The sequence below is a fragment of the Chrysemys picta genome, chromosome 1, assembly GCF_011386835.1.
Source record: "Chrysemys picta bellii isolate R12L10 chromosome 1, ASM1138683v2, whole genome shotgun sequence".
Classification (NCBI taxonomy): Eukaryota; Metazoa; Chordata; order Testudines; family Emydidae; genus Chrysemys; species Chrysemys picta.
In genome coordinates, this window is record NC_088791.1 from 26,099,315 (window position 1) to 26,122,524 (window position 23,210).

Genomic DNA, 23,210 nt, shown 5'->3' on the forward strand with positions numbered 1-23,210 from the left:
ACCAGCGCCGCCGTGGGCCCGGCCCCACGCGGTCCTAGGCCTCGAGTCGTCACATTTAGCCAACAGTGCTGCAAACCCCAGCGCCTGTTTGCAGGGCAGGGCGGGGCGCGGCGGGGCCGGGCCGGAAGGCAATGTGGGGGCAGCTCCGTCCTCCCCAACTCAGCCTGCAGCTGGAACCCCTTGCTCCGCGCCCAGCCGCGCCGGCACCTGCGCAGCGCGGCCCCTTTACCTCGTAGACATCGAGGAGCCTGTGGCGCTTGAAGTATGCCCTGAGCGCGGGGTCCGCGTTGCGCAGGGAGGACATGGTCGAGCCGGGCCCCTCCGGGACCTCGCGGCCTCCTACGGCTAAGGCAGCGGCGCTCCCGGTCGCCTAGCAACCCGCGGCCACAGGTCCAGCCACTCACTGCCCGCCCTCCTTGGGCGCCTCAGCTCAGAGTACGGCGGGGCCCGACAAGGAGGGGAGGGTCGTGTCCCGCCCCCCACTCGCCCCATCGCGACTCTATGCCCCCTCCCTGGTCACCCCACCCTGACTCAGTTCTTGCCCTGCCCCTGCCCATCCCGACTCTATAGCCCCTCCCCAGTCACCCCCATCCTGACTCCGTTCTTGCCCTGCCCCTACCCATCCCATCCCGACTCTATAGCCCCTCCCCAGTCACCCCCATCCTGACTCCGTTCTTGCCCTGCCCCTACCCATCCCATCCCGACTCTATAGCCCATGACCTGCACCACCTCACCCCAACTCCCACTCAGCCCATCCCAACTCTGAACTGCCCTGTCCAGCACCCCATTCACCCAGCCCAATTCCATTCACGCCTGCTGCTCCAAGCCCCCACTCACCATCCCAACTCTATATCTTCTGCCCCAAACCCAACTCATTCCCATCCCAACTCCATTCATCCCTCCAATTCCATTCACGCCTGTTGCTCCGAGCCCCCACTCACCCATCCCAATTCTATATCGCCTGGCCCAAACCCAACTCATTCCCATCCCAACTCCATTCATCCTTCCAATTCCACTCACCCATCCCAACTCTATATCCCCTGCCCTGCCCCAAACCCCATTCATCCCCATCCCAACTCCATTCATCCCTCCCAAACCCCCATCCCAATTCCATTCATACTTGCTGCTCTGAGCCCCCACTCACCCATCCCAGATCATACTCACTGCCCAGACCCAAACCCAACTCATTCCCATTTATCCCCCCTACCCCAGGCTGCTCCACACCAAGCCCCCACTCGCCCATATCTTCTGCCCCAAACCCAACTCGCTCCCATCCCAACTCCATTCATAGCACCTGCCCTCCCCCCACACCAGGCCCTAAATTCATAGCCCATTCTAACTTATTTCATGCTCCCTGTCCATACTAGCTCCTCAAATTTTCCCCATTACAACTCCATTCATACACCCAGCTTTGCACTACACACACACACCACTCACACTTCCATCCCTACTCCCATCTATATCCCCACACCACACTAAGCCCCCCACTCAGACCCTCCCAGATACCATTCATACACCCAGTCTTGCACCTACACTGAGCCCCCCACCTCACCACTCAGGCACAATTCATACTTCCTAAACAAGCCAAGCTCCTATCCATACTTCCATCACTACCCCCCAGTTGAGCCCCATCATTCCTCATCTGTTCCCTACTTCCCCCATGAGTAAGACTACGTTTTAGTCACGGGTATTTTTAGTAAAAGTCATGGACAGGTCACGGGCAATAAACAAAAAGTCATGGCCACATGACCTGTCCACTGCTTTTACTAAAAATACCTGTAACTAAATCTTATCTGCTGGGAGGTAAAGACGGAAGACTGCCACCACCGCCATTCTGAGCAAGGAAGCCTCGAGCCCCGCTGCTCCGGGCTGGGGGGGGGGGGGGGGCAGGGCCCCGCCGCTGCTGCCACCGCCAGTCCCAGACCGCTGCTCCAGGGCAGCCCTGGGGACCAGCTGCTGGGGTGGTCCTGGAGTCAGCTGCACCAGCTCTGTAAAATTCATTGAGGTCATGGAAAGTCACGGAAGCCGTGACTTCCGTGAATGATTCGCAGCCTTACTCATGAGCCTCCATACAGCCCCCATCCATACAGATCATTGCTACGCACCACTGAATTTCTCATCCAGACCACATTGCTTGGGCCCTACCAAATTCTCGGCAATGAAAAAGGCACCATGGACCTTGAAATCTGGTCTTCCCCCCGTGAAATCTGTATAATATAGGGTAAATGCACACAAAAGGCCAGATTTCACGGGGGGGAGACCAGCGTTTCTCAAATTAGAGATTCTGACCCAAAAGGAAGATGCAATGGGGATCGCGGTATTGCCACCCTTCTGCACTGTCTTCAGAACTGATGGTTTTAAATTTTCTGAAAGCAGACATGTCTAACCATTTTTTTAAAAGCTATGGACAGAATTTTAATAAAAATACTCATAAAATTACATTAGGTGTATGTGTAACATGTGTAACACCACATCCTTGCCTTGCCTCTGATTTCAACTTATCTTTACTTATTAATTAATTACTATGGCTGTAAAAAAGTTGTGATTTTTTAGTTCAAAAGCTATGACCACGGTTTGTTAAAGTTGCATTTTTTTCAGTGCAAACACCATAAAAAAAACCACCCCAAAAATAGAAACAGGATCTAAACTCTTATTTTGTAACTGACTAGATCAGTGGCTCTCAAACTTTTTTTCTTTCGTGGACCACTTGAAAATTGCCGAGGGTCTCATCGGACCACTTGTTGTTTGTCCCATTAGCTAACTATCGTAAAGCGCTTTGGATAAAAGTGCTAAATAAAAAAAAACTTAATAATAATTAACTTTTTTTGTTCTACAAATAAAAGCACACAACTCATATTTTAATATCAGTAGTCTTATCTTTCTAATGAGATGGATGTGCCCTCTGTCCCTGGCCGCGGCAGCCCCCAAGCTGGGGCTGGGAAGAAGGTGGGGGTCTCTTCTTCTCTCCCCTGCTGTGGCAGCCCCTGATCTGGGGCTGGGAAGGAGGAGGGTCTCTCCCCCGACACAGCAGCCACAGAGCTGAGGCTGGGAAGGAGGGCCATCTCTCCATAGCAGCCGTTGCCTTGGAGCTGGGGAAAGTCGCCTTTTTCTCAGCCCTGCACATCCCAAATTCCCTCCACCCCCTCTTCTCATCCCACTTCCCCCTCCCATCTATCCCCTATTCCCTCCAAGGTCACCACCTCACCTTACATGTGCGTCTTCTCCAGGGTCCAGGCACCTAATTAGTGGAGCCATGCCTGCGCGGCTCCACTAATTAGGTGGGTGGCTCTTCATTCTCTTGTGTGCAGCCACCCAAGCACGCACTTTAGAGGTAACTATCCGCGGATCACCTGAATGGAGCTCACGGACCACAGTTTGAGAACCTCTGACCTAGCTCACAAGGTTATAGTGCAGATTAATTAATATTTGTGAAGTACTAGGGGATTCTTAGCCAGAAGGTGTTAATGTGGCCTACTGGATCCAGCATAGGATTGAGACTCAGAAAATTAGTATTCTAGTCCCAGTTTGGCTCCTGGGTGACCTACGACAAGTCCCATTTCCCCATCTATAAAATGTGGATAATGATGCTGCCCTCCTTTGTAAAGTGCTTTGAGATCTGTCAAAAATTGCTGTTCAGGAGCTGGTTATTACTACACCTCTACCTCGATATAATGCTGTCCTCGGGAGCCAAAAAATCTTACTGCGTTATAGGTGAAACCGCATTATATCGAACTTGCTTTGATCCGCCGGAGTGCGCGGCTCCGCCCCCCCGGAGCACTGCTTTACCGCATTATATCTGGATTCATGTTATATCGGGTTGCATTCTATCAGGGTAGAGGTGTATATAGTAGTAGTAGTTTTGTTCATAAACTTCAAAAACCTGTAACAGTATCTGCTTAGCTTCAGCTAGTTTTCATGTTTTGAAGAAGGGCTGAGTGAAAAATGAAGAGGTGATAGTGGAGCTGTTACTACCATTTTTCTCTCTTATAACTGATTGGAATCTCTCTCCCATTTGGAGATAATCTCCCACCCTCTTCTTTTGTGGAGATTATTATTGTTGGAGTTTTTAAGTAAGAGCTACCTTGAAAATGTTATTTGTATTGTGGTAGCACGTAGGAGCCCCAGTCACTGATCAGGATCCTATTGTGCTGTGTAAACAGAATAAAAAGAAGGTCCATGCCCCAAAGAGTTTATAATCTGTGATGGGGGAGGGGGACTGCACATGACTAGGCTTGAAATTAAATCAAATCAGATGCCCTCATGAGATTTTTGGGTGGCTGGTTTTAGTTTCCAATCATGCCCACATTTTTGTTAGCATTTAAATATAATGGATCATGTCCACATCTGAGGTACTTCTCCTGATGTGCTTATTAGGCTGGGGAGTGGCGGACCATCACTTGGGGTGTGCAGTAGAGAGGAAGGTTTTGGGTGTGGACAGTGGCGGATTAGCAAAGAGGCATCGGCCCCCTCCGCGCGCCCGCCAGGCGCTCCTGCGGGGGCCCACGGGAAGCCCCAGCGCCCCGACACCGCTCTCCGCCACGAGCGCTGGCGGGGAGGGACCCCACAAACCCCCCGGGTGTGCGCAGATTGCTACAGCGCCTGGCTGGCCCCGCCTGCGCTGTGCGAGCTGGGGGAGGGGCGGTGGAGCAGCACGTCAGCGTAGGGAGGCAGAGGTCAGAGGGGAGGGGGAACGAAGTGTCCCGTTTCCGCCGGGCTGGGATGGGGCGCGTCCCGCGGCTGTGAAACGGGCGCTTGGGCCCGCCTCAGCCTGGCATTGCCCTAGTGCTCCCAGGGGACGAGCACCAGAAGGCCATGGGGGAGGCCAGGGGGGCGGCGGCGAGAGCTGGGGTGGCGGCGGGGCTCGTGCTGGGCGCTGGCGCGTGCTATTGTGTTTACAGGCTGGCCAGGAGCAGGAGGGCGGGAGCCGCAGCCGGGACAGAAGGAGCCGCTAGCGCTAGGGATGGGTCAGCCCCAGGGGGCAGTTTGCTGCCTCGGGTGTCCGGGCTTTCTGTCCTGTCCAGCCTTGCCTGGGGGGGACCCTCCAACCTCCAGTCAGGTGAGCTGCAGCGGGGCTTAGACCGGCAGACTGGGCAGTGCACCTCCGACCTCCCGCCCACTAGCAGGGGCTTTCTCCAAAACACAGTTAGTTATTCACACACACCGGAGAGTATGTAAACATTTGTATCGCCGATAAAACTAGGCTTTGTAGCAACACTGCCTGACGCATTAGGTGATGTGACCCTCCAAAGATGGCGTGACAGAAGAGAGGGGAGAGTTGTGTGGGTAGGAAAGGGGGGTTATTTTTTTACTCTTTGGGGTTATTGTATGTTAGCATTTCCTAGTATCCTGACAGTAATGCAGCCAGTGAAGTCTCTGTTAGGGATCCAGCCCTGCTCTACATCTCTTTTTCACCCAAGTAGCATTTATTTTTACAGATCATAGTCTTCTTCAGACTATTTGAATAGGTCAGTTTGATTAGATCTGGATTTACTATCTGAAACTTTAGGCACCTAAATACCTTTATAAATCTGGCCCTAATGGATTGAAACTTCAAAACGACTCTTATTGATGTATTATATTTTTAAAAGCTGACTAGACTCCCTTGAAATCATGACTCTTATCAGTTGCCTTTTTGAAAGTGCTTTATTGGGTATCTTGCTTGCCCACTGTTCCATTGTTAATGATTTATGTAGCCCCGTAACTGATAAAAGCACAGATGGGTATAGTAAGGAAAATTTTTTGCAGGCTAGCTTTTGGATGTCATAATCTTCAACTTTTGTTTCAAATGGAAGAACGTTGAAGCATTTTTTATGAGGGAGCGGAAGAATGCATTTTGCAACCAATAATATAAAGAAGTTAACCAACTTTTGGATCTTCACAGTCTGATAACAGTCTTTAAAGTATTGATAATGATGAAAGAAACAGACTGGGACTGCATTGGACACCTGTAGAAAATGTTTTGCCATTTCTAATGTGAGTCTAGATTTGTCCAGCTTCTGTCCAATAGGATTGCAGTGGTTGTTTCCTGAGCTCTGTTTTTCATAAGAATTTCAGGTTACACTTTGGTCACCGTCTCAATTGAAATACTAAACTATCTTGCCATTTTTTGTAGTTTGATGCTGATGAGCCACTATTTACAGATAGCATAATTGATATTGGTAAAAATTTAGGAAAATAGGGTTCAGAATAATTGCAACCTACTGAGGGTGCAACAAGGCAGTATTTGTTGTGAAATCTTTTTTTATGCATGACTTTCAGTTTACACTGCCACCAGTCTGGCAAAAGTCAGTAGGATCTGTAGTTACTCAATACTGAAAATCAGTGTCTTTTTTTTTTCTTTCTTAAAGTGGCTAAAGCCCTGATTCTGCTACTGAATCTACTTAGGCAGATACCTGCCCTTGTGTGGAGCCATTCAAGTCAATGGAGGTCCACAAATGCACAGGAATCCTCCATGGAGATCTCATTGCATGATCAGGACCTATATCTGGAGTTAGATGCCTAACTTCAGGCACTTAAGTTTGGAAATTTTAGAGTTGTCCAAGACCTTTTAAAAAAAAACAACCTTTGTCATATTCAATGGCTAACTATTGCTCATAAGGACTCATTAATGAGGTATAATGTTAATAAATCAAGAGAGAATCTCTTCAAGAATCTCTTCTGAGCGAGCTGGTCAGTTTCACAAAATCTTAGTATTTATTACAGTCCCCCTTTCTTTATCACAGATCCTGGTCTTCATAAAACCGTTTAGCCAGTTCAAGAGCTTCACTCCTGATCTGGCTGATCATGAACTTTGACATTAGTAGTGTTTGCTTTCCTGAAGACCAGGTACTGTATGACACTCTTGTGTTTAGCTGACTTAGAAGCAGAGCTCTTCAGTTGGCTCAGTGTCTTCATGAAGAACAGTAACCTTAACACAGCAACTGTTTCTTTATCAAAGATCATCAGTTCAGATCAGATGCCCCTGGACTAGCATTTTCTTCATTCACCAGGTTAGCCCCCAATTCTGGGAGGAATATTACTGGAGATATAAGTCAAAATTTCTACTCTTCTCCTAAATTGTCCAAAAAAGTTGCCGCATTCCATGTCAGAAATGGACGTAGCAGACAAAAAAAAAAAAAATCTCCGTTGGATAATTGCAATGAATAAGGATCCAGTTATGGTGAATAATTAATAGAATTATTTCTTTGTGAATTAGCAAAATAATTACATAGCCACGCTCTCACAATTTTTTTTACTTTCTACACTTTGAAGTTTTGAAACTAGAGGGGCTCAAAGTCCTGCAACTCAGAAAGTTAATTTTTTTAAAAGATTTTTTTAACTGACTAGAAATCAGAAACTAACAGATTTACTTGAAAATCCTCAAAAAAAAATCAGGCTTTACTCAGATTACAAGCTGAAAAATTGGGGCAGATGCAATCTTTTAAAATATATATATATTGAAATCCTGCTTTAAATGCAAAATAGAACCCAGCCTTAACTGGTATTGCAGTGACTCTGCCATAATATCATAGTGGATCAGTGAATCCTAGGATTATGTGGCCTACAACTGACATGCTATCCATAAGTATGTGGCTATAACACAGCTCTGTAAAAAGTGTTATGTGTGTTGGTTCAGTGAAATGTTTCAAAGTTGATTTGAAATAATTTGTTTTAATTTTTAAACCTTGGCAGACACCGATCTTCCAAAATCACCCAGTAACCTGGATGCCCATCATCTACAGAAACTTATTCATTTGCTTGAGCTCACAGATGATCCGTTAATTCAAGAACAAGCCTTGGTCACTCTCAGCAACAGTGCTGCCTTCTCTGTAAATCAAGTAAGTCATGTTCTAAAGAAAGCAATTGTATTTCAAAGTGAGCCAGTATAGAAAATGAGACTGCATTTTGCAGAGGAGTAAGTATGAGCTCGAGAGCTAGAAGCTCCTGTGTTCTAATCCTAATTTAGTGACTATCACCCAGATCCTCAAAGGTATTTAGGTGCCTAACTTCCATGGATTTAAAAGGGAGTTAGGCACTTAAATAACTTTGAGGATCTGGGCAACATGACCTCATTTAAGTCATTTAATCTCTCTGCCTTAATTTCCCCATCATTACAATAGATATAAGAATAACTACTTTACTGGGCTGTTATTAGCATAATTAATGTTGTTACAGAGCTTCATATTTTCAAAGTGCTATTATATATGTGCATTATCACTAACAATCTTACAGTGTCAACTGAAGAGTTTGATCTGAGAGGTGCTGAGCACCTGCAACTCCCATTATCAGGCCTGAAATTTGCTAAGTCTAACCCCTCTGCTATCAGGGTATTCCTTTGACTGGGAATTCAATACGACAAATTTCTTTGGGAGATGCATGTTTTCCTGTATCCATAAAGGGTTAATTTTCAAGCTTCCACACTTCTCTTGTTGAGGTATTTCTCATAATTGTAACCATAGTTTCTCAATTATTCTCTGTCTTCTAATGAGAAACTAAAAATATTATTTCTTACTAAAAATATTTATTCCCCCAGATCTCTACTAAGATGACTGGGATGTCATGAGGTCCTGAGATATTTTTTATAAGGAGAATTAAAACAGTGTTGTTGAGTTCAGTTTTGGGGAGGAGGAAGTAGGGTTGTGGCAGGAGGAGTAATATATTTTTAAGAGCATTTGAACTTTGTAAATATATGGAAAATAAGCTAAATTTTAGAACCTGCTAACTGTAATATTCAACCTGGTTCTGCAAACCTGCATGCTGAAATCCTACTGAATTCAAAGGGGAATTCTGACATAGAGGGCTTGAATAATAGAGATATTTTGCTCTTTTCAGATATTAGGCCATATTCTAGCCTCAAATGTTTAAGCAGGGCTCCCACTGATTTCAATGGAAATAGTGTATCCAAAGCCAAAATATGGCCTATTGATGGCATATTTTATTACACTAAATGAGAAACATCAAGTAATTGTTTAAGTTGGATTAAACAAAACATAACTGATGCTTCTTTACAATTCTAGAAGTGAGCAAAGCTTTCTTAATTCGGATAGTTTTACAAGATTTGAGAATTTTAGGAGTGACCCTGCAGAAACATGTATCTATCCTATTTGTTCTCATTTTATCTATGAAAAAAATTATTTGGAGATAAAGTAACTAGGTACTATAAATTGGCACCAAAGTTTCACAATGAATGTTGTGCATATTTATTTTGTATAGGCTGGTATATAAAAAAATAATATTAAACTGCTGATATTCTCTCCTTAAATATCAGAGACCAGATCCTGAAAGCTTTAGTGAGGCAGAACTCCCATTTGGTTTAAGATTAGCTGTAATATCTTACATATGTATCTGTTTATCTTTTAGGATATAATTCGAAATTTGGATGGCCTTTCTGTTATTGGAAAGATGCTCTCAAATTCCATTCCCAAAGTTAAAGAAAAAGCACTAAACACACTTAATAACTTGAGTATGAATGTTAAAAATCAAGAAGAGATAAAGGTAAGTTTACTAAAAGGCACCATAACGGAGACAAAATCGAACAACAAAATGAAGTATGGACAGCTAGGAAATATTAAAGACCTTTCAGTATAGCTATTGATTAAAAGGATCATGCAGCAATATTTGGAGAACATGAATATATACAAATCAGCAGATCCAAATGATCTTTAAACCCTAAGGCCAAGAGAAATAGCTAACACATTTATTGAACCACTAGCAATTAGTTCTAAAGCATTTTAGAGAACCAGGCAGGTTCCAGAGGACTAGAAAGAAAATTAACTTGATACCAATGTTCAAAGGAGGAAAAAAGATATCAGATGGTGTCAGGATTATTATTCTAAATTCAATCTCAAATATATATTATAAAATCCATTCAGAAATACAGAAATAGTTCTGCTTTTTAAATAATACAAATGCAAAAATTTAAAGGGATAAAGTCAGTTTGAGACTCACATTTTCTTCTGAAAATTTTATACCTACTGTGGTTACAAGTAATAAGTGGGACTACTATAACTGAAAGAGATGAGTCAGAAGATTTGTCAGTTTTATTTTGTGCACTTTACAACACTCCTGTATAGAGACTGTGTCACTCCTTTGTTGATACTCAATTGCACTTGTCTCTTGCACTAGCATGCACTCTCTTCCCCAGAAAGCAATCCAGGAATTCTCTTTCAGCAAGGAGCTGAAAATGAAGAGGCAGCAAGTAGGCATCTGCAGAGAGGCAGAGGAGGAAGGTGTGTGGGCCCAAAAATATAGTCCCTGGTTTCTACACACACAGGTGTCCATGCTGTAGATTAGATCCTCAGGCATAAGAAACACAGCTACCCCTATATCTTGATCAGCCCACTTCCTGAAAAATAACTATTCCTTTCATAGGACAAAAGGAAAGCACTGCTCTGGTCCACTTAAGAAATTCTTGTACCCTCCCAAATTCCAGAGTTTACTTAAAGAAAACTTTACCCAGCAAAGAGGTCAATAAAAGTATATGACTTGGTAAAGCAATTCAACCATTCCTTGACTACTGCTATAGACACACCATCACCAACACACATTCTCCAAGCTGGCAATCTACATATTATCGTAGTTCAGCCTGTAAAAAAAGAGCAGGAAGGAAAAAAACTCCAAATATTGGGGGTGGAGATAATGGTTTGATGGAGACACTCAGAAACAAGAAATTTTTACTAATCTGTGCTATTGGCATGAAGGAGGCAAAGGGATTCTCTCTTTCCTCTGCCATGGAGATAGCAAAGTCATGCCTGGCATAACTTTTTTGGACCATAAATTGTTCTCTTAAGACCAGATTGCCTCCATTCAACCTTCGAACACAGCAACGCTTACTGCAAGAAATAATTTCAGAGAGATCATGTACCTGATAGGTACTGAGAACAAGCAGAGAGCAACATCCTTCAATCAGTCTTTCAAGAATTTGGCCCATTCACACAAGTAGTCAAAAGCACTGATGGTATCTGAGGCCAACACCTGTGACTGATGCCTGCCTTTTCTGGGTGGTAAGAGTAGAAAACACTTTGAGCCCCTAACTAACCAAGATTCTTAATTCCTCCTTTTGTAATTTATCACACACATTACTACATGCAATAGTCCAACCATTACTAAAAAAAGATTGCTCAGTGTTAGAGACCTTGCAAACTATCACCTAGTGTCTAACACAAACACACATACCTTGTGTTTTATCCAATCAAAAAGCTAGCAAAAAGTCTCCAAAGCCATCTGTCAGCTCACTGAAAATGGGATCCCTCTCAGTCAGGCTTGAGGTCAGGACAATGACAGAACTAGCTGCTCCTTTGATGGCTGACATCCTCCTGCCTGTACTATCTTGCTGGACCTATTTACAGCATTTGATGCCATTGATTACCATATACTATGGTCCTGTTTCTAAGAAACAACAGAAACAGGCCAAAACAATTAGTCTCACTCCAAATGCAGATGGTCATTGCTAGACTTCATCCCCAAATTCCTTCCCTACTGAATCCATATACCGTTCAATATCTCAGTTGAACCTCTGTTGTCTTGCCAACTCTCCCAAGTCCCAGCAACACTCACACATCAATCCATTCTATATCTCCTTTACGTCAAATCTTAACAGCACAATCTCTCAGCTTTCTGATGTTTATCTGAAATCAGCAGCTGGCTAAAGTTGAACTCTGGCAAGACTGAAGAAATGCTGACAGGAAAAGGGGTGTGCCTCCTCTTTAACTTCCCCATTATTAGAGTTGGTTAGAAAATAGAAAAACTATTTCATGAACATTTTAATTTTTTTTCCATTTAAACATTTTTGTCTACATAGTCTGATCAGTTCTGATTGTTAAATCAGTTTGTGGACTTGGGGTTGTTTATGATTCTTCAGTGCTATTGGATGCCCAAATAGCCATGGTAGCAAGAACAGCCTCTTTTACTTCTAACAGGCCAGAAGATTGTGTCTGATCCATTCAGACTCAGACCTGACCAGAGTGATCCAGGTTTAATTATTGCAACTCTTCTCTAGGAACAAATCCCACATCCTGAATAAGCTCCCATTGGTACAAAATATAGCAGCCCATTTGCTTAGCAACATAGGTTGCTGTTAACAGATCACCTCAGTACTCCACTCTGCACTGGCTCCCCACTAAATACAGAGTCCAGTACAAGTCCTAATAGTCAAACCTATCCCTCTACAACCATGAACCCTTACAAAAGCTATGTTCCATTGTAAATGGAAACTATTGATCAGTAAGTGGAGATGGAGGACTTTCACTGCTACAAGAGATAAGAATGACCATGTAACTAACCATTTTTGCAACTAAATGCAAAACTCATTTCTTCTGCCTAGCTTTGCCTCCATAAATTTATCACATATACAAATACACAAAACCCTGTAAGCAATTCAGTTACAGGTACCTATTTCTTGTGGGGTGGGAAGGAAGAGACATTTTAGTTCCAGTTTTTAAATACTGGTGTAGGGGGTGTGTTCAGATACTATGGGGTGGGAATCATATGAATGCATAGTCTGACAGAGCCATTCAGTGATGTTACTTTGGGCCTGTCTAAAAGGCCCTTGTAAATTTATGTAGAGGAGCAGGTATTTTTTTGTTTAAATCAGAACAAATTGTCTAAAGGTAGCTCTATCAGAAAACTGATTTTTTTTTTAAAAACTAGTCTTTACAAAAAAATCAAATTGATAGTATTCCTTTAATTATAGTTTCTGCTAAAACTTAACGTAGCTTATTTAGCTGCTAGTGCCTTATTTACGTGTTCTTGATCAAAGATGAGACTGATTATACATTGTTTTATTTATGTATCCTCTTGCTTCTGGGAATCATGATTTTGAGCCATCGTGACTACTGACATTGGGATGTTAACTGTGAACTTCTTTGGCTGGATCAACAAATTGTACATTTAACCATTTCTTTTTCTGTTCTTTAAGGTATACATTTTACAAGTCTGTAAGGAGATTGAGTTATCACCTTTGAACTCTGATCTGCAGCTAGCTGAACTTAGATTATTAACAAATATGTCTGTTACCAATGACTACCACCATATGATGACAAATGCAATTCCGTGCTTTCTTCATTTGCTTTCAGAAGGAAATGAAAGGACACAGGTACTGTTTACTGTACTATCATAACCAGATACCAAGCTGCTTAACTTTGACTGAGATGTCTTCCAGTTTAGATTTGCTTTCTTTTTTTAATCCATCAGTTTCTAAGGTACTCTGTGGTGTATTTTTTTTTTTTTTTTAAAGAAAAACAATTTTACAGTTCAGTAGCTATAACTAGTGGAGAATGTGTAAAGGACTTGCAAACATTTCTCTATTGTCCTCTCCAATGGAAATTCCCACAGGAGGGAAAATTACTTCACAAGGATCTTCTTGCAGAGTTTCTCACCCCAAATCATTCCCAGGGTGGGGTATTCACCCTCTCTGGAGATGGAGGCTTGTTTTTGCCCCCGTATTGCTGGATGCTATAGGAGATCAGAGCCATCCACACAGCAGTCCTGTGCCTTTGCACTGGCTCTAGAAACCCCACCACCCCCTTCCACTATATGACCTATCGGGGAAAATGGAGTCATGCTATCAGTGGCTCTCATAGTTTCAACTGCCCCATGGACCCCATTATAAAGGGTGTTGGCCCTGCACAGAGATGGGGAGAGCATGGAACAGATAATAATACCACAAGCTTTATTACCTTTCCTAGCTAATCTCTGTGGTGCTGCTGTGGGAAATAAAGCTCCATTCATCCCTTCTCTGCCTGTGGAATGCACCACCCCAAAACAAATGAGCCCCCTCTATAGGATCCCACTAAGTACATAGTGCCATGGAGGTAGGAGATCACCACCACTCCAGCACAGGGCAAAGGAGATCTGCATGTGGAGGGCTCCACTGTTGCATGAATCTCTCTGGGGATAGTGAGCAAGGGTTTGCTCTCAGAATCACATGGTGATCTTAACTCTGTTGTTCTTTATCTAATATATCTGTTTATAATATGGCTCTCCTGGAAGTTGTGTATTCAGGGAGAGTAGGTCATCACAGTCAACAGCCATCTTGTGGATCTGAGAGCTGAAATTTGCCCTTTGACTTACAGAAGAAAAGTCTTCTGTATGTCTGTGACCATAATTACTATGAGTATAGGCTCATCTGAATTTTTGTCATAGTCCCAATGCTAATAGAAGACCTGTGTGCACATGTAGAAGATACCGCTTCTTAGTGGTATTTGAAAAAAGAAAAAAATGTATATTTGTAAATTACTACCAGGAATAATGTGAATCTTTTCTTCTCCTTGTGATGCTTCCCGGGGGTACCCAGGGTTGTGAGGCACCTTGCTACCAACTGCCCTTAGCATGAGGAAGCCTTGACTGTGCCTGCTGTATCCCCAAATCCATCCGCCATGGGCAACATAAATACTCCCCGCCCCCCAGGCCTATGCAAGCCTCACTGTCTCTCTACAGGTTAGTGATGGGCACACTCCAGCCCCTGATCCCTCTGAGTATCTCCTAGAGTGTCCAGCCCCTTCTGCTAGACACTTGCAGTATTCCCAGGTTCACTGCTTCCAAAGAAGCAGTACAGCCCAGCTTACCAGTTTCACTCCGATCGCTACTCCGCTTCACATGCAGAATTTGCTCCTGCAGTATTTTTCCTCCTCAGTTGCTTTAGCTACAATGAATTAATTGTTAAAGGCTGACACTTTGCTTCTCTCTGTTCAAAAGCAGTAAATGAAGACAGTCCCGGAACCAAAGAGCTTACAGATGCAGAGAAAGCAAGGAGACACAAGAAGCTTAGACGTGGGGTGGAGGGTGGCTCTTTTCTTGTGGACGTCACTGAAGAAGTTAATCTTTATGTGGAATTAGAGGGTGATAGTGTGGCAAATTCTGGTAGGGAGACTGTTTCATGCAAAGTTATAGGGAGGAGGGAAGGCACTGGTGAAAGAGACAGTGAGATTTAGGATTCTCCTCCCCTTATTTTAAGAGTTTTTCCATGTGAACTATTATGTTCCTCATTTCAGATTCAAGTTCTGAAAGTACTTGTGAACTTATCTGCAAACCCAGCCATGACAAGACACCTTTTCAGTGCTCAAGTAAGACTTTTGCCATTTTCAAATTGCTTCAGTGCTGAACATTTTAGTACAAAAGTTCATGATGCTCTTATTTAATCTACACTTCAAATTGTATGCATATAGAATGGAACATATATTGAGGAGATATATATATTGATATATATTGAGGCTGCTAGACAACTCTCTAACACCACATTCTACAGGCCATTATCCTCTGATCCCACTGAGGATTACCTAAAGAAACTACACCATCTGCTAAAAAAACTCGCTGACAAAGCACAGGAACAAATCTGTACAGACACATGCCTAGAACCCCGACCAGGGGTATTCTATTTGCTACCCAAGACCAATAAACCTGGATATCCTGGACGCCCCATCATCTCAGGCATTGGCACCCTAACATCAGGCTTGTCTGGTTATGTAGACTCTGTCCTAAGACCCTACGCTACCAGCACTCCCAGCTATCTTCGAGACACCACTGACTTCCTGAGGAAACTACAATCCATCGGTGATCTTCCAGAAAACACCATCCTGGCCACTATGGACGTAGAAGCCCTCTACACCAATATTCCACACAAAGATGAACTACAAGCTATCAGGAACAGTATCCCTGATAATGTCACAGCTAACCTGGTGGCTGAACTTTGTGATTTTGTCCTCACCCACAACTATTTCACATTTGGGGACAATATATACCTTCAAGTCAGCGGCACTGCTATGGGTACCCGCATGGCCCCACAATATGCCAACATTTTTATGGCTGACTTAGGGGACGAGAGCTAAGGAAGCGTTGTTCTAACGCCCCTACTCTACTTGCGCTACATTGATGACATCTTCATCATCTGGACCCATGGAAAAGAAGCCCTTGAGGAATTTCACCATGATTTCAATAATTTCCATCCCACCATCAACCTCAGCCTAGATCAATCCACACAAGCGGTCCATTTCCTGGACACTACTGTGCTAATAAGCGATGGTCACATAAATACCACCCTATACCGGAAACCTACTGACCACTACACTTACCTACATGCCTCCAGCTTCCATCCAAGACACACCACACGATCCATTGTCTACAGCCAAGCTCTAAGATATAACCGTATTTGCTCCAATCCCTCGGATAGAGACAAGCACCTACAAGATCTCTATCAAGCCTTCTTAAAACTACAATACCCACCTGCTGAAGTGAAAAAACAGATTGACAGAGCCAGACGAGTACCCAGAAGTCACCTCCTACAAGACAGGCCCAACAAAGAAAATAACAGAACACCACTAGCTGTCACCTTCAGCCCCCAACTAAAACCTCTCCAGCGCATCAGAGATCTACAACCTATCCTGAAAGATGATCCTTTACTCTCACAGATCTTGGGAGACAGACCTGTCCTCGCTTACAGACAACCCCCCAACCTAAAGCAAATACTCACCAGCAACCACACATCACTGAACAAAACCACTAACCCAGGAACCTATCCTTGTAACAAACCCCGATGCCAACTCTGTCCACATATCTATTCAAGTGACATCATCATAGGACCTAATCACATCAGCCATACCATCAGGGGCTCGTTCACCTGCACATCTACCAATGTGATATATGCCATCATGTGCCAGCAATGCCCCTCTGCCATGTACATTGGCCAAACCGGACAGTCTCTACGCAAAAGAATTAATGGACACAAATCTGACATCAGGAATCAAAATACTCAAAAACCAGTGGGAGAACACTTTAACCTGTCTGGTCATTCAGTGACAGACCTGCGGGTGGCTATATTACAACAGAAAAACTTCAATAACAGACTCCGACGAGAGACTGCTGAGCTAGAATTGATATGCAAACTAGACACAATCAACTCCGGTTTGAATAAGGACTGGGAATGGCTGAGCCATTACAAACATTGACTCTATCTCCCCTTGTAAGTACTCTCACACTTATTATCAAACTGTCTGTACTGGGCTAGCTTGATTATCACTTCAAAAGTTTTTTTTTCTCTTAATTAATTGGCCTCTCAGAGTTGGTAAGACAACTCCCACCTGTTTATGCTCTCTGTATGTGTGTATATATATCTCCTCAATATATGTTCCATTCTATATGCATCCGAAGAAGTGGGCTGTAGTCCACGAAAGCTTATGCTCTAATAAATTTGTTAGTCTCTAAGGTGCCACAAGTACTCCTGTTCTTCTTAAATAGCTGTACATTTAATGCTGGAATTTTACTTTACATAGCCAAAGCAAGCTGAAACCAGGAACGGTAGCTAAAAGCATAAGCCTCTTCTAGGTCGTTCTATATCAGAGAGATCACATTCACATATGAAGATTCACCCATATGCATGGTTAACATGTTCACCATATGGCCACTGTTGGTCATGCTTCCTGTATATAATGCAGAATGATAGTGGCAGTTTGCAGAAGCAGTTTCTCTCCATCCCTTCCCACAAAACGAGGGCATTAGTTGCTGCTCATACATGAGACATAAAATAATATAGCCAACTGCCACTTTTCATCTATATTCATCTACAAAAGGAACATATGGCCTGAGGATGTGCTGCAAATCATTTCAGATGCATCCAACATTGCAAATTATCCTCACTTTCTCAACAACTGTTGTCTCAGCTGTCATAACTTTTGCAGCTGAGAAAGGTAGAAAATGCACTATACACAAAACATCTCTATTCACAGATGTACTGTTTTGATAAGACATCTTTATGAACACAGTACCCCTCCCAGTGCAGCTCCCAAGGCAAAGGCGGATTATGGATTTGTGGGGCCCTGGACGAGAGCAAGTGGGGGCCCCTTCCACCTGCAGTCTCCCCGTCCCTCCTCCTGGCGCTCCTACCAGGGAAATGGGGCTGGGGCGTGGGGGCTTGTCCTGCTCTGCCCACCCAGCACTCCTGCAGGAGCGCCAGGCGGGTGGACAGAGCGGGTCGGGGCTTGGGGACACCCCAATTGGCCAGGACCCCTGGGCACAGGCCCTGTTGGCCCAGTGGCTAATCTGCCACTGTCCGGAGGTCTTTAGAACATGAAGTACTTTACCTTTCAGCACCTGGTGGTTGCATCCATTTCAGCTATATGTAAAAGAATGTCGATCTGGTAACAAATGAAATCTAAACCACTTCAAGTTGCCTTTTAGCTGTACTGTTTTTTACTCTCAAATGAGCTTCTCAAAACAAAATAAGACATCAGAATATTTGGTTTCAGTACTCCCATTTTAAAACCCCTTTGTGGGAGTCGCAGGCACAAACAGCCAATCTGCTGCCCTACAGATACCATGTCTTACCACAGCTCCATTATTAGGATATAAGCAGTAGGTCAAAGTAAAAAAAAAAAAAAGTGGACTTTCGTTCTTGATGAACTTCCACTTCATCTGACTTTGCACTCCAGCCTTTTCAAGGGACATTGTAAGGTCAAATATGAGCCAAAAATGAAGCAGATGTATAAACAAGCTTGTATAAAACCTGAGACCAACAAAAATGTTTCCATTAACTAAAAACAATGTTTACCTCCTTCCAACAAATAAATATTTGTATTCAGTGTTTGCCTCCCAAATGTTGTAACATGATGCTAATACCTTAGAACCTTAAAGAAAAAATGACTCTTCTTTTCATCCAAAATGAAAAGGGCAAATAAGTGTAAAGCACTCTTGACTTTTAAAATAATCAGTTTAAATAATCTAAAGCATTCTTAACAACATAAGTAAGAATTTAAAAAAAAATTAAACTGACTGTCCACTTAAGAACATCAGTATAATGTATGCGAAATGAATTTATCCATCTCAGTCCAGTCCCAGTGGACATGCTCCATAAATCAACATAAATTAGCAACCTTGGTGACAGTCACTGTAGAGGTTATAGACGCCGACTTTCTAATGTGCCGGGGGGTGCTCCTCCGCCCCCGTCCCCCGGCTCTGCCCCAGGTCCCACCCCCCACTCCACCCCTTCACCCAAGGCCCCTGCCTCTTCCTGACCCACCTCTTCCCGCCACCTCCCCTGAGCATACCCAGTTCTCGCTTCTCTCCCCAGCACCTCCTGCCCGCTGAGGGTGGGAGGTGCTGGGAGGGGGGGGGATGGGGAGGCACTGATTGGCAGGGCCGCCAGTGGACGGGAGGTGCTAGGGGGAGGGAAAGGTCTGATAGGGGAGCTGCCGGTGGGTGCTGAGCACCCACCATTTTGGAGTACCCAGGGGATCAGTGCCTATGGATTCAAGGACTGTTCCTGTGATCCTCCAAATACATATGTGCCTAACTTTAAGCACGTAAGTAGTCCCACTGAACTCAATGTGCATGTTTGCAGGATCAGAGCCTCAATGTCTAGATGACATCTCATTGGCAGGGGCAGGATGGAGAAACTGGCACTGCCACTGCCCATTTTGTGTCAGATCTGTTAATAAGCACACACCAGTGCAGAGTTGTCAATCCGGTACCTTTTGATAGCCCTTCAAATTAGGGTAGTAGTATGTAGTTGTGATTACATGCTTAGGCTAAATTTTTGAAAACTAAATTAAAAAGTTAACTGTATTTGGTCTTTCCCCTGATTTTTACCTGAACCAATATTTGAGTAGCCAAGGTCAGTCTTTAGGATATCAAAATTATATCTTTATCCTGTCTGCACTTTAAAACGCTTTCTAAATACTTGACATTCAGTCACTGTTTGAGGCAACTGAAATACACCTCTACCCCGATATAACACTGTCCTCGGGAGCCAAAAAATCTTACCATGTTATAGGTGAAACCGTGTTATATCGAACTTGCTTTGATCCACCAGAGTGCGCAACTCTCCCCCCCCCCCCCCCCCCCCCCCGGAATGCTGCTTTATTGTGTTATATCCAAATTCATGTTATATCGGATCGTGTTATATCGGGGTAGAGGTGTACCATTCAGAATGAAAACCGTATTCCAGTTCTTATAAATGAAAATGGGAATTTTCCAGACAACCACATTCTAAAGATTCAGTCTACAAAGCATATGTCAGGTTGCAAAACACAAGCCAGTTTTTTCCAAAAGGAAAAATGTGCAGTCCTTGCCAGTCTTTCACATGCTTTTATAGCACATGGTAGCTGTAATGAATATATATGTAAGGTTTCTATTTTAGTGAGTGTTAGTTGGAAGCTGTCTGGTTTGTGTATCAATATTTTTTATTTTTTAAAAATCATTGGTGTTTGAGGGGGGGTTACATCAGGAATTCTTTACACATTTACTTCTCAATTGATGATTAAGCATTACTTTTATGTATTTAATGTCATAGGCACCATCATTGCTTTCACTTTTTGACAACTGCATAAACAAAGAGATTCTACTTAGAGCCCTGATGTTTGCCGCAAATTTGAATGAGAATATGAAAAATGAAGAGGGCATCATTACCCAGGATCAGTACAGTGAAGATTCAGTTTTTTCTCTGCTCTGTGGGCATTCTACCCAATATACTAAGAAACTGGTATGTTTATTGCATCACCATGATACAGAAGTGAAAGAACAAGTTGCTAAAATAATAACACAACTAAGAGGAGATACTAAGACCAGATACTCTGGTAAATTACAGTAATAGAAAGTGTTCATATTCAATGCTAAAATGAATTTCCTTTCTTGAAAGTGAAGTTTAACACACTGCTCTTATTTTGCTGAGCACTATTACATGACTGTAAGCAAGACAGCTTACAATGCATTTAATACACAGTGTGTAAGAGATTCTCTTTCAGAGTAATGTAAAACAATAGTCTGTTTAGTACTGACAGTCTCCTACACAGAACTAGTGTGTGTACATGATAGAGGAAAGACGCTTTGGGGCATGGAAATATTTCCATTTCAAACTTACAGTAAGTTCTGAAACAGTGAGGTCAACTTTTAAAAAAGTGAACCTTAAAGTGACCTGTTAATGTTGCAAACAGCATTTTCATTTATCATGCAGCGGTAAACATTCACTGTAGGCTGTAATGTGTGATAGATTTTGAGCACTGAATTTGTCACTTTAAGAAAGGTTAGGCCATTTAAATTTTAGTTATGTAATTCTATTAACTTTACTATACACTTGCAGGGAAATACTGGAACATCTATTAAGTAAAATGAATCCCCACATTATTACTTGGATGAAAGCATAATGAGATTAGTCAAATTATATAAACAGCTTTTGAAGGGAACAAGAAACAAATTTAATAAGTAGCTTATAAGCATTATATTACCCTTTTAATTGCAAAGTGTATCAACTCAAAAAACAAATGCAGATACTTTGAATATAGAATGTAGAACATGTAGTAGAAAATATCTTGTGCTGAAACAAGGCCACTAAAAATCCCTGAGCAAAGAATTATAGTGGCACAGTTGTGTCACTATAGTTAAGGTTGCATCTTGACTTTTGTTTAAAGGTCAGCCTTTCTATATCCTTTAAAATCAACATGCTTAGTTGGATTCCTCTGAAATTTGGTGTGCCTTGGGCGGTGAAGGGCATGGTTATTGATGTGGAGATATAAGCCCCAGAAAGTTACCATTTTGAAAAATGGTATTTTTGTTTTTTTTTTTGCACAGAGCTAGGGTAAAACTGTTGATGTGGGTCAAAATAATCTGTCTGAGTTTTACACAAGCTAGTGCCTGGCACCCACTAAGTCTTAGGGAGCCCAAAATGAGTGGTATTAAGAATGTATATTTACAGTGCAAATGCACTGACACAGAAAAACATTTCTGCCCTTTTTATATGCTTTATAGCTCAATTCTTGAAAGTGCTCTAAAATTAGAAGTGTTATTCAAATGGCTTTGAAATTTGGTGTGCTCATGGGGGCACAGGGTAGTGTTAGTGACCATAACTTGGAGTCATTTGACCAAGGGGTTCTTGAGTTACAGACCTCCCCTCCAAAAAAATAACTGTTTCCTTTTGCTGCCTTATACTGTTAAACTGGGTGGTACTAATGACTGGATAACTCAGACCTCATTAAGATTGATGGCTGTGCACTCCCCTTCAATTAACATAGCCAAGGATAAGTAAATCACAAGCCCCCACCTAAGACAAAAAAGAGGTTGCTACAGTTTGAGTCATGGGTGGCAGGTTTGTTGTTGTTGTTGTTTTTTTTTTGGGTGGGGAGGGGGGAGTAGACATGTGAATGCTTCCTGGGAGGGAGTTATATGGGGATGAGAGAGAGGTTGGGAGGCTCCAGTGAGGGAAGTGCAGCACCCCTGATCTCTGCCAGTACACCCCAATCTCCCTACACTCCACAACTCTGTCAATGTATCCCAGTGTATGCACAAACTGCACGCATCCATCATGTCAATTAGTCTGTGAGCTCTTTGGAGCAGGGATTGTTGTATAGTGGTGCAGGAGCACCATTGTAGTTTAAAGGTCAAACTTTCTAAGTCCTCTAAAATTGATATGCTTAGTCAGATTCCTCTGAAATCTGGTGTGCCCTGGAAGACTGCAAAGTAGGGTTAGTGACCCAAATGTGGGGCCATTTGAGCTAGAGGATGTAGAGAGAGGCCTGAAAATAACAGGCCTGTTTCAAAATTTTTTAGATTTTTTTTTGTTTGTTTTTTGCACAGAGCGAGAGCCTGAATTATTGATGTGATGCAGATCAAAATAATCTGTCTGAGTTTTACCCAAAGTATTGCATGGCACCTACTAAATCTTTGAGACCCAAATTGAGAATGGTATTTAAGAACATGTTCACCTCTTCACTTGTGTAGATGTGGTCTGGAAGGATTGTAGTGAGCATGCACCAAAACAGAAAAAATGGGAGCAGGTTTCTATGCATCCACTTCATGTTTGCCTCAGTCATCCGAATGTGCCACTGCCATGGCCCTGGTGAACTACCCACCATGGGTGGTTCCAGTCCAAATCTTTGTACACCTGTATAATAAAGATTTAATAATGCATGTTGCTTGCTACAAGCTGCTGTTTTTATTTTATGGGGAGGTTTACTTTGAACATAGCAGAATGGTCAGCAGGGAGTCTAGCCAAAAGTTTTGTTGTATCAGGTGGAGGGGAACTGAAAACCAAGGACTTCAAGGGGAGCAGGTATAGGGGTTGCGGCTGCGAAGGGGGCAGGAAATGAGGCAATAGCTCTGGTGTGGTGGAAGGGCAGATTTATGGGGTGTCCCCAAAACCACACAGCATGGAGGTGTGGAACTGACCGCACAAATACCTTGATTGCTAAATGGAGAGAAACTTGCGTGTTGCCAACATGTGGATTCTGGCCAATTACTGGATCACAAGGGTG

The 23,210-nt window shown here is 43.1% G+C and overlaps 2 protein-coding genes across 8 annotated transcripts in view; one reads left to right on the forward strand and one right to left on the reverse strand.

The window, feature by feature from the left end:
• Positions 1–437, reverse strand: part of FBXL13 (F-box and leucine rich repeat protein 13) — a 164,117-nt gene extending 163,680 nt beyond the window's left edge. For 2 of the 5 annotated variants that reach the window (XM_042859369.2, XM_005305811.4), the window contains exon 1: positions 230–437. In XM_042859369.2, the coding sequence (XP_042715303.2) occupies positions 230–304 (75 nt within the window). In that variant the 5' untranslated portion in view covers positions 305–437. The remainder of the gene's footprint in view (positions 1–229) is intronic. The other 3 variants (XM_065557102.1, XM_042859370.2, XM_042859371.2) reach the window with 2 other exon arrangements.
• A 4,219-nt stretch (positions 438–4,656) lies between these two features.
• ARMC10 (armadillo repeat containing 10) lies at positions 4,657–22,866 on the forward strand. 3 transcript variants are annotated; one of them, XM_042859367.2, is made up of 7 exons: positions 4,670–5,056; positions 7,672–7,817; positions 9,340–9,474; positions 12,896–13,072; positions 14,970–15,041; positions 20,258–20,446; positions 22,534–22,704. In XM_042859367.2, the coding sequence occupies exons 1-7, from the start codon at positions 4,813–4,815 to the stop codon at positions 22,552–22,554; spliced, it is 984 nt and encodes a 327-aa protein (XP_042715301.2). In that variant the 5' UTR covers positions 4,670–4,812; the 3' UTR covers positions 22,555–22,704. The 3 variants fall into 3 exon arrangements, with proteins under 3 accessions (XP_005305849.2, XP_042715301.2, XP_042715302.2); XM_005305792.5 differs by having other exon boundaries at positions 4,657–5,056; positions 20,258–22,866; XM_042859368.2 differs by lacking the exon at positions 9,340–9,474 and having other exon boundaries at positions 4,687–5,056; positions 20,258–22,866.
• The last annotated feature ends 344 nt before the right edge of the window (positions 22,867–23,210 follow it).

Excerpts from the sequence above, each read along its gene's own strand:
- ARMC10 (XM_005305792.5), top strand. The coding sequence starts at position 4,813 with ATGGGGGAGGCCAGGGGGGCGGCGGCGAGAGCTGGGGTGGCGGCGGGG. Across the intron at positions 5,057-7,671 it reads ACCCTCCAACCTCCAGTCAG|ACACCGATCTTCCAAAATCA; the intron begins GTGAGCTGCAGC and ends AAACCTTGGCAG. Across the intron at positions 13,073-14,969 it reads AAGGAAATGAAAGGACACAG|ATTCAAGTTCTGAAAGTACT; the intron begins GTACTGTTTACT and ends TCCTCATTTCAG.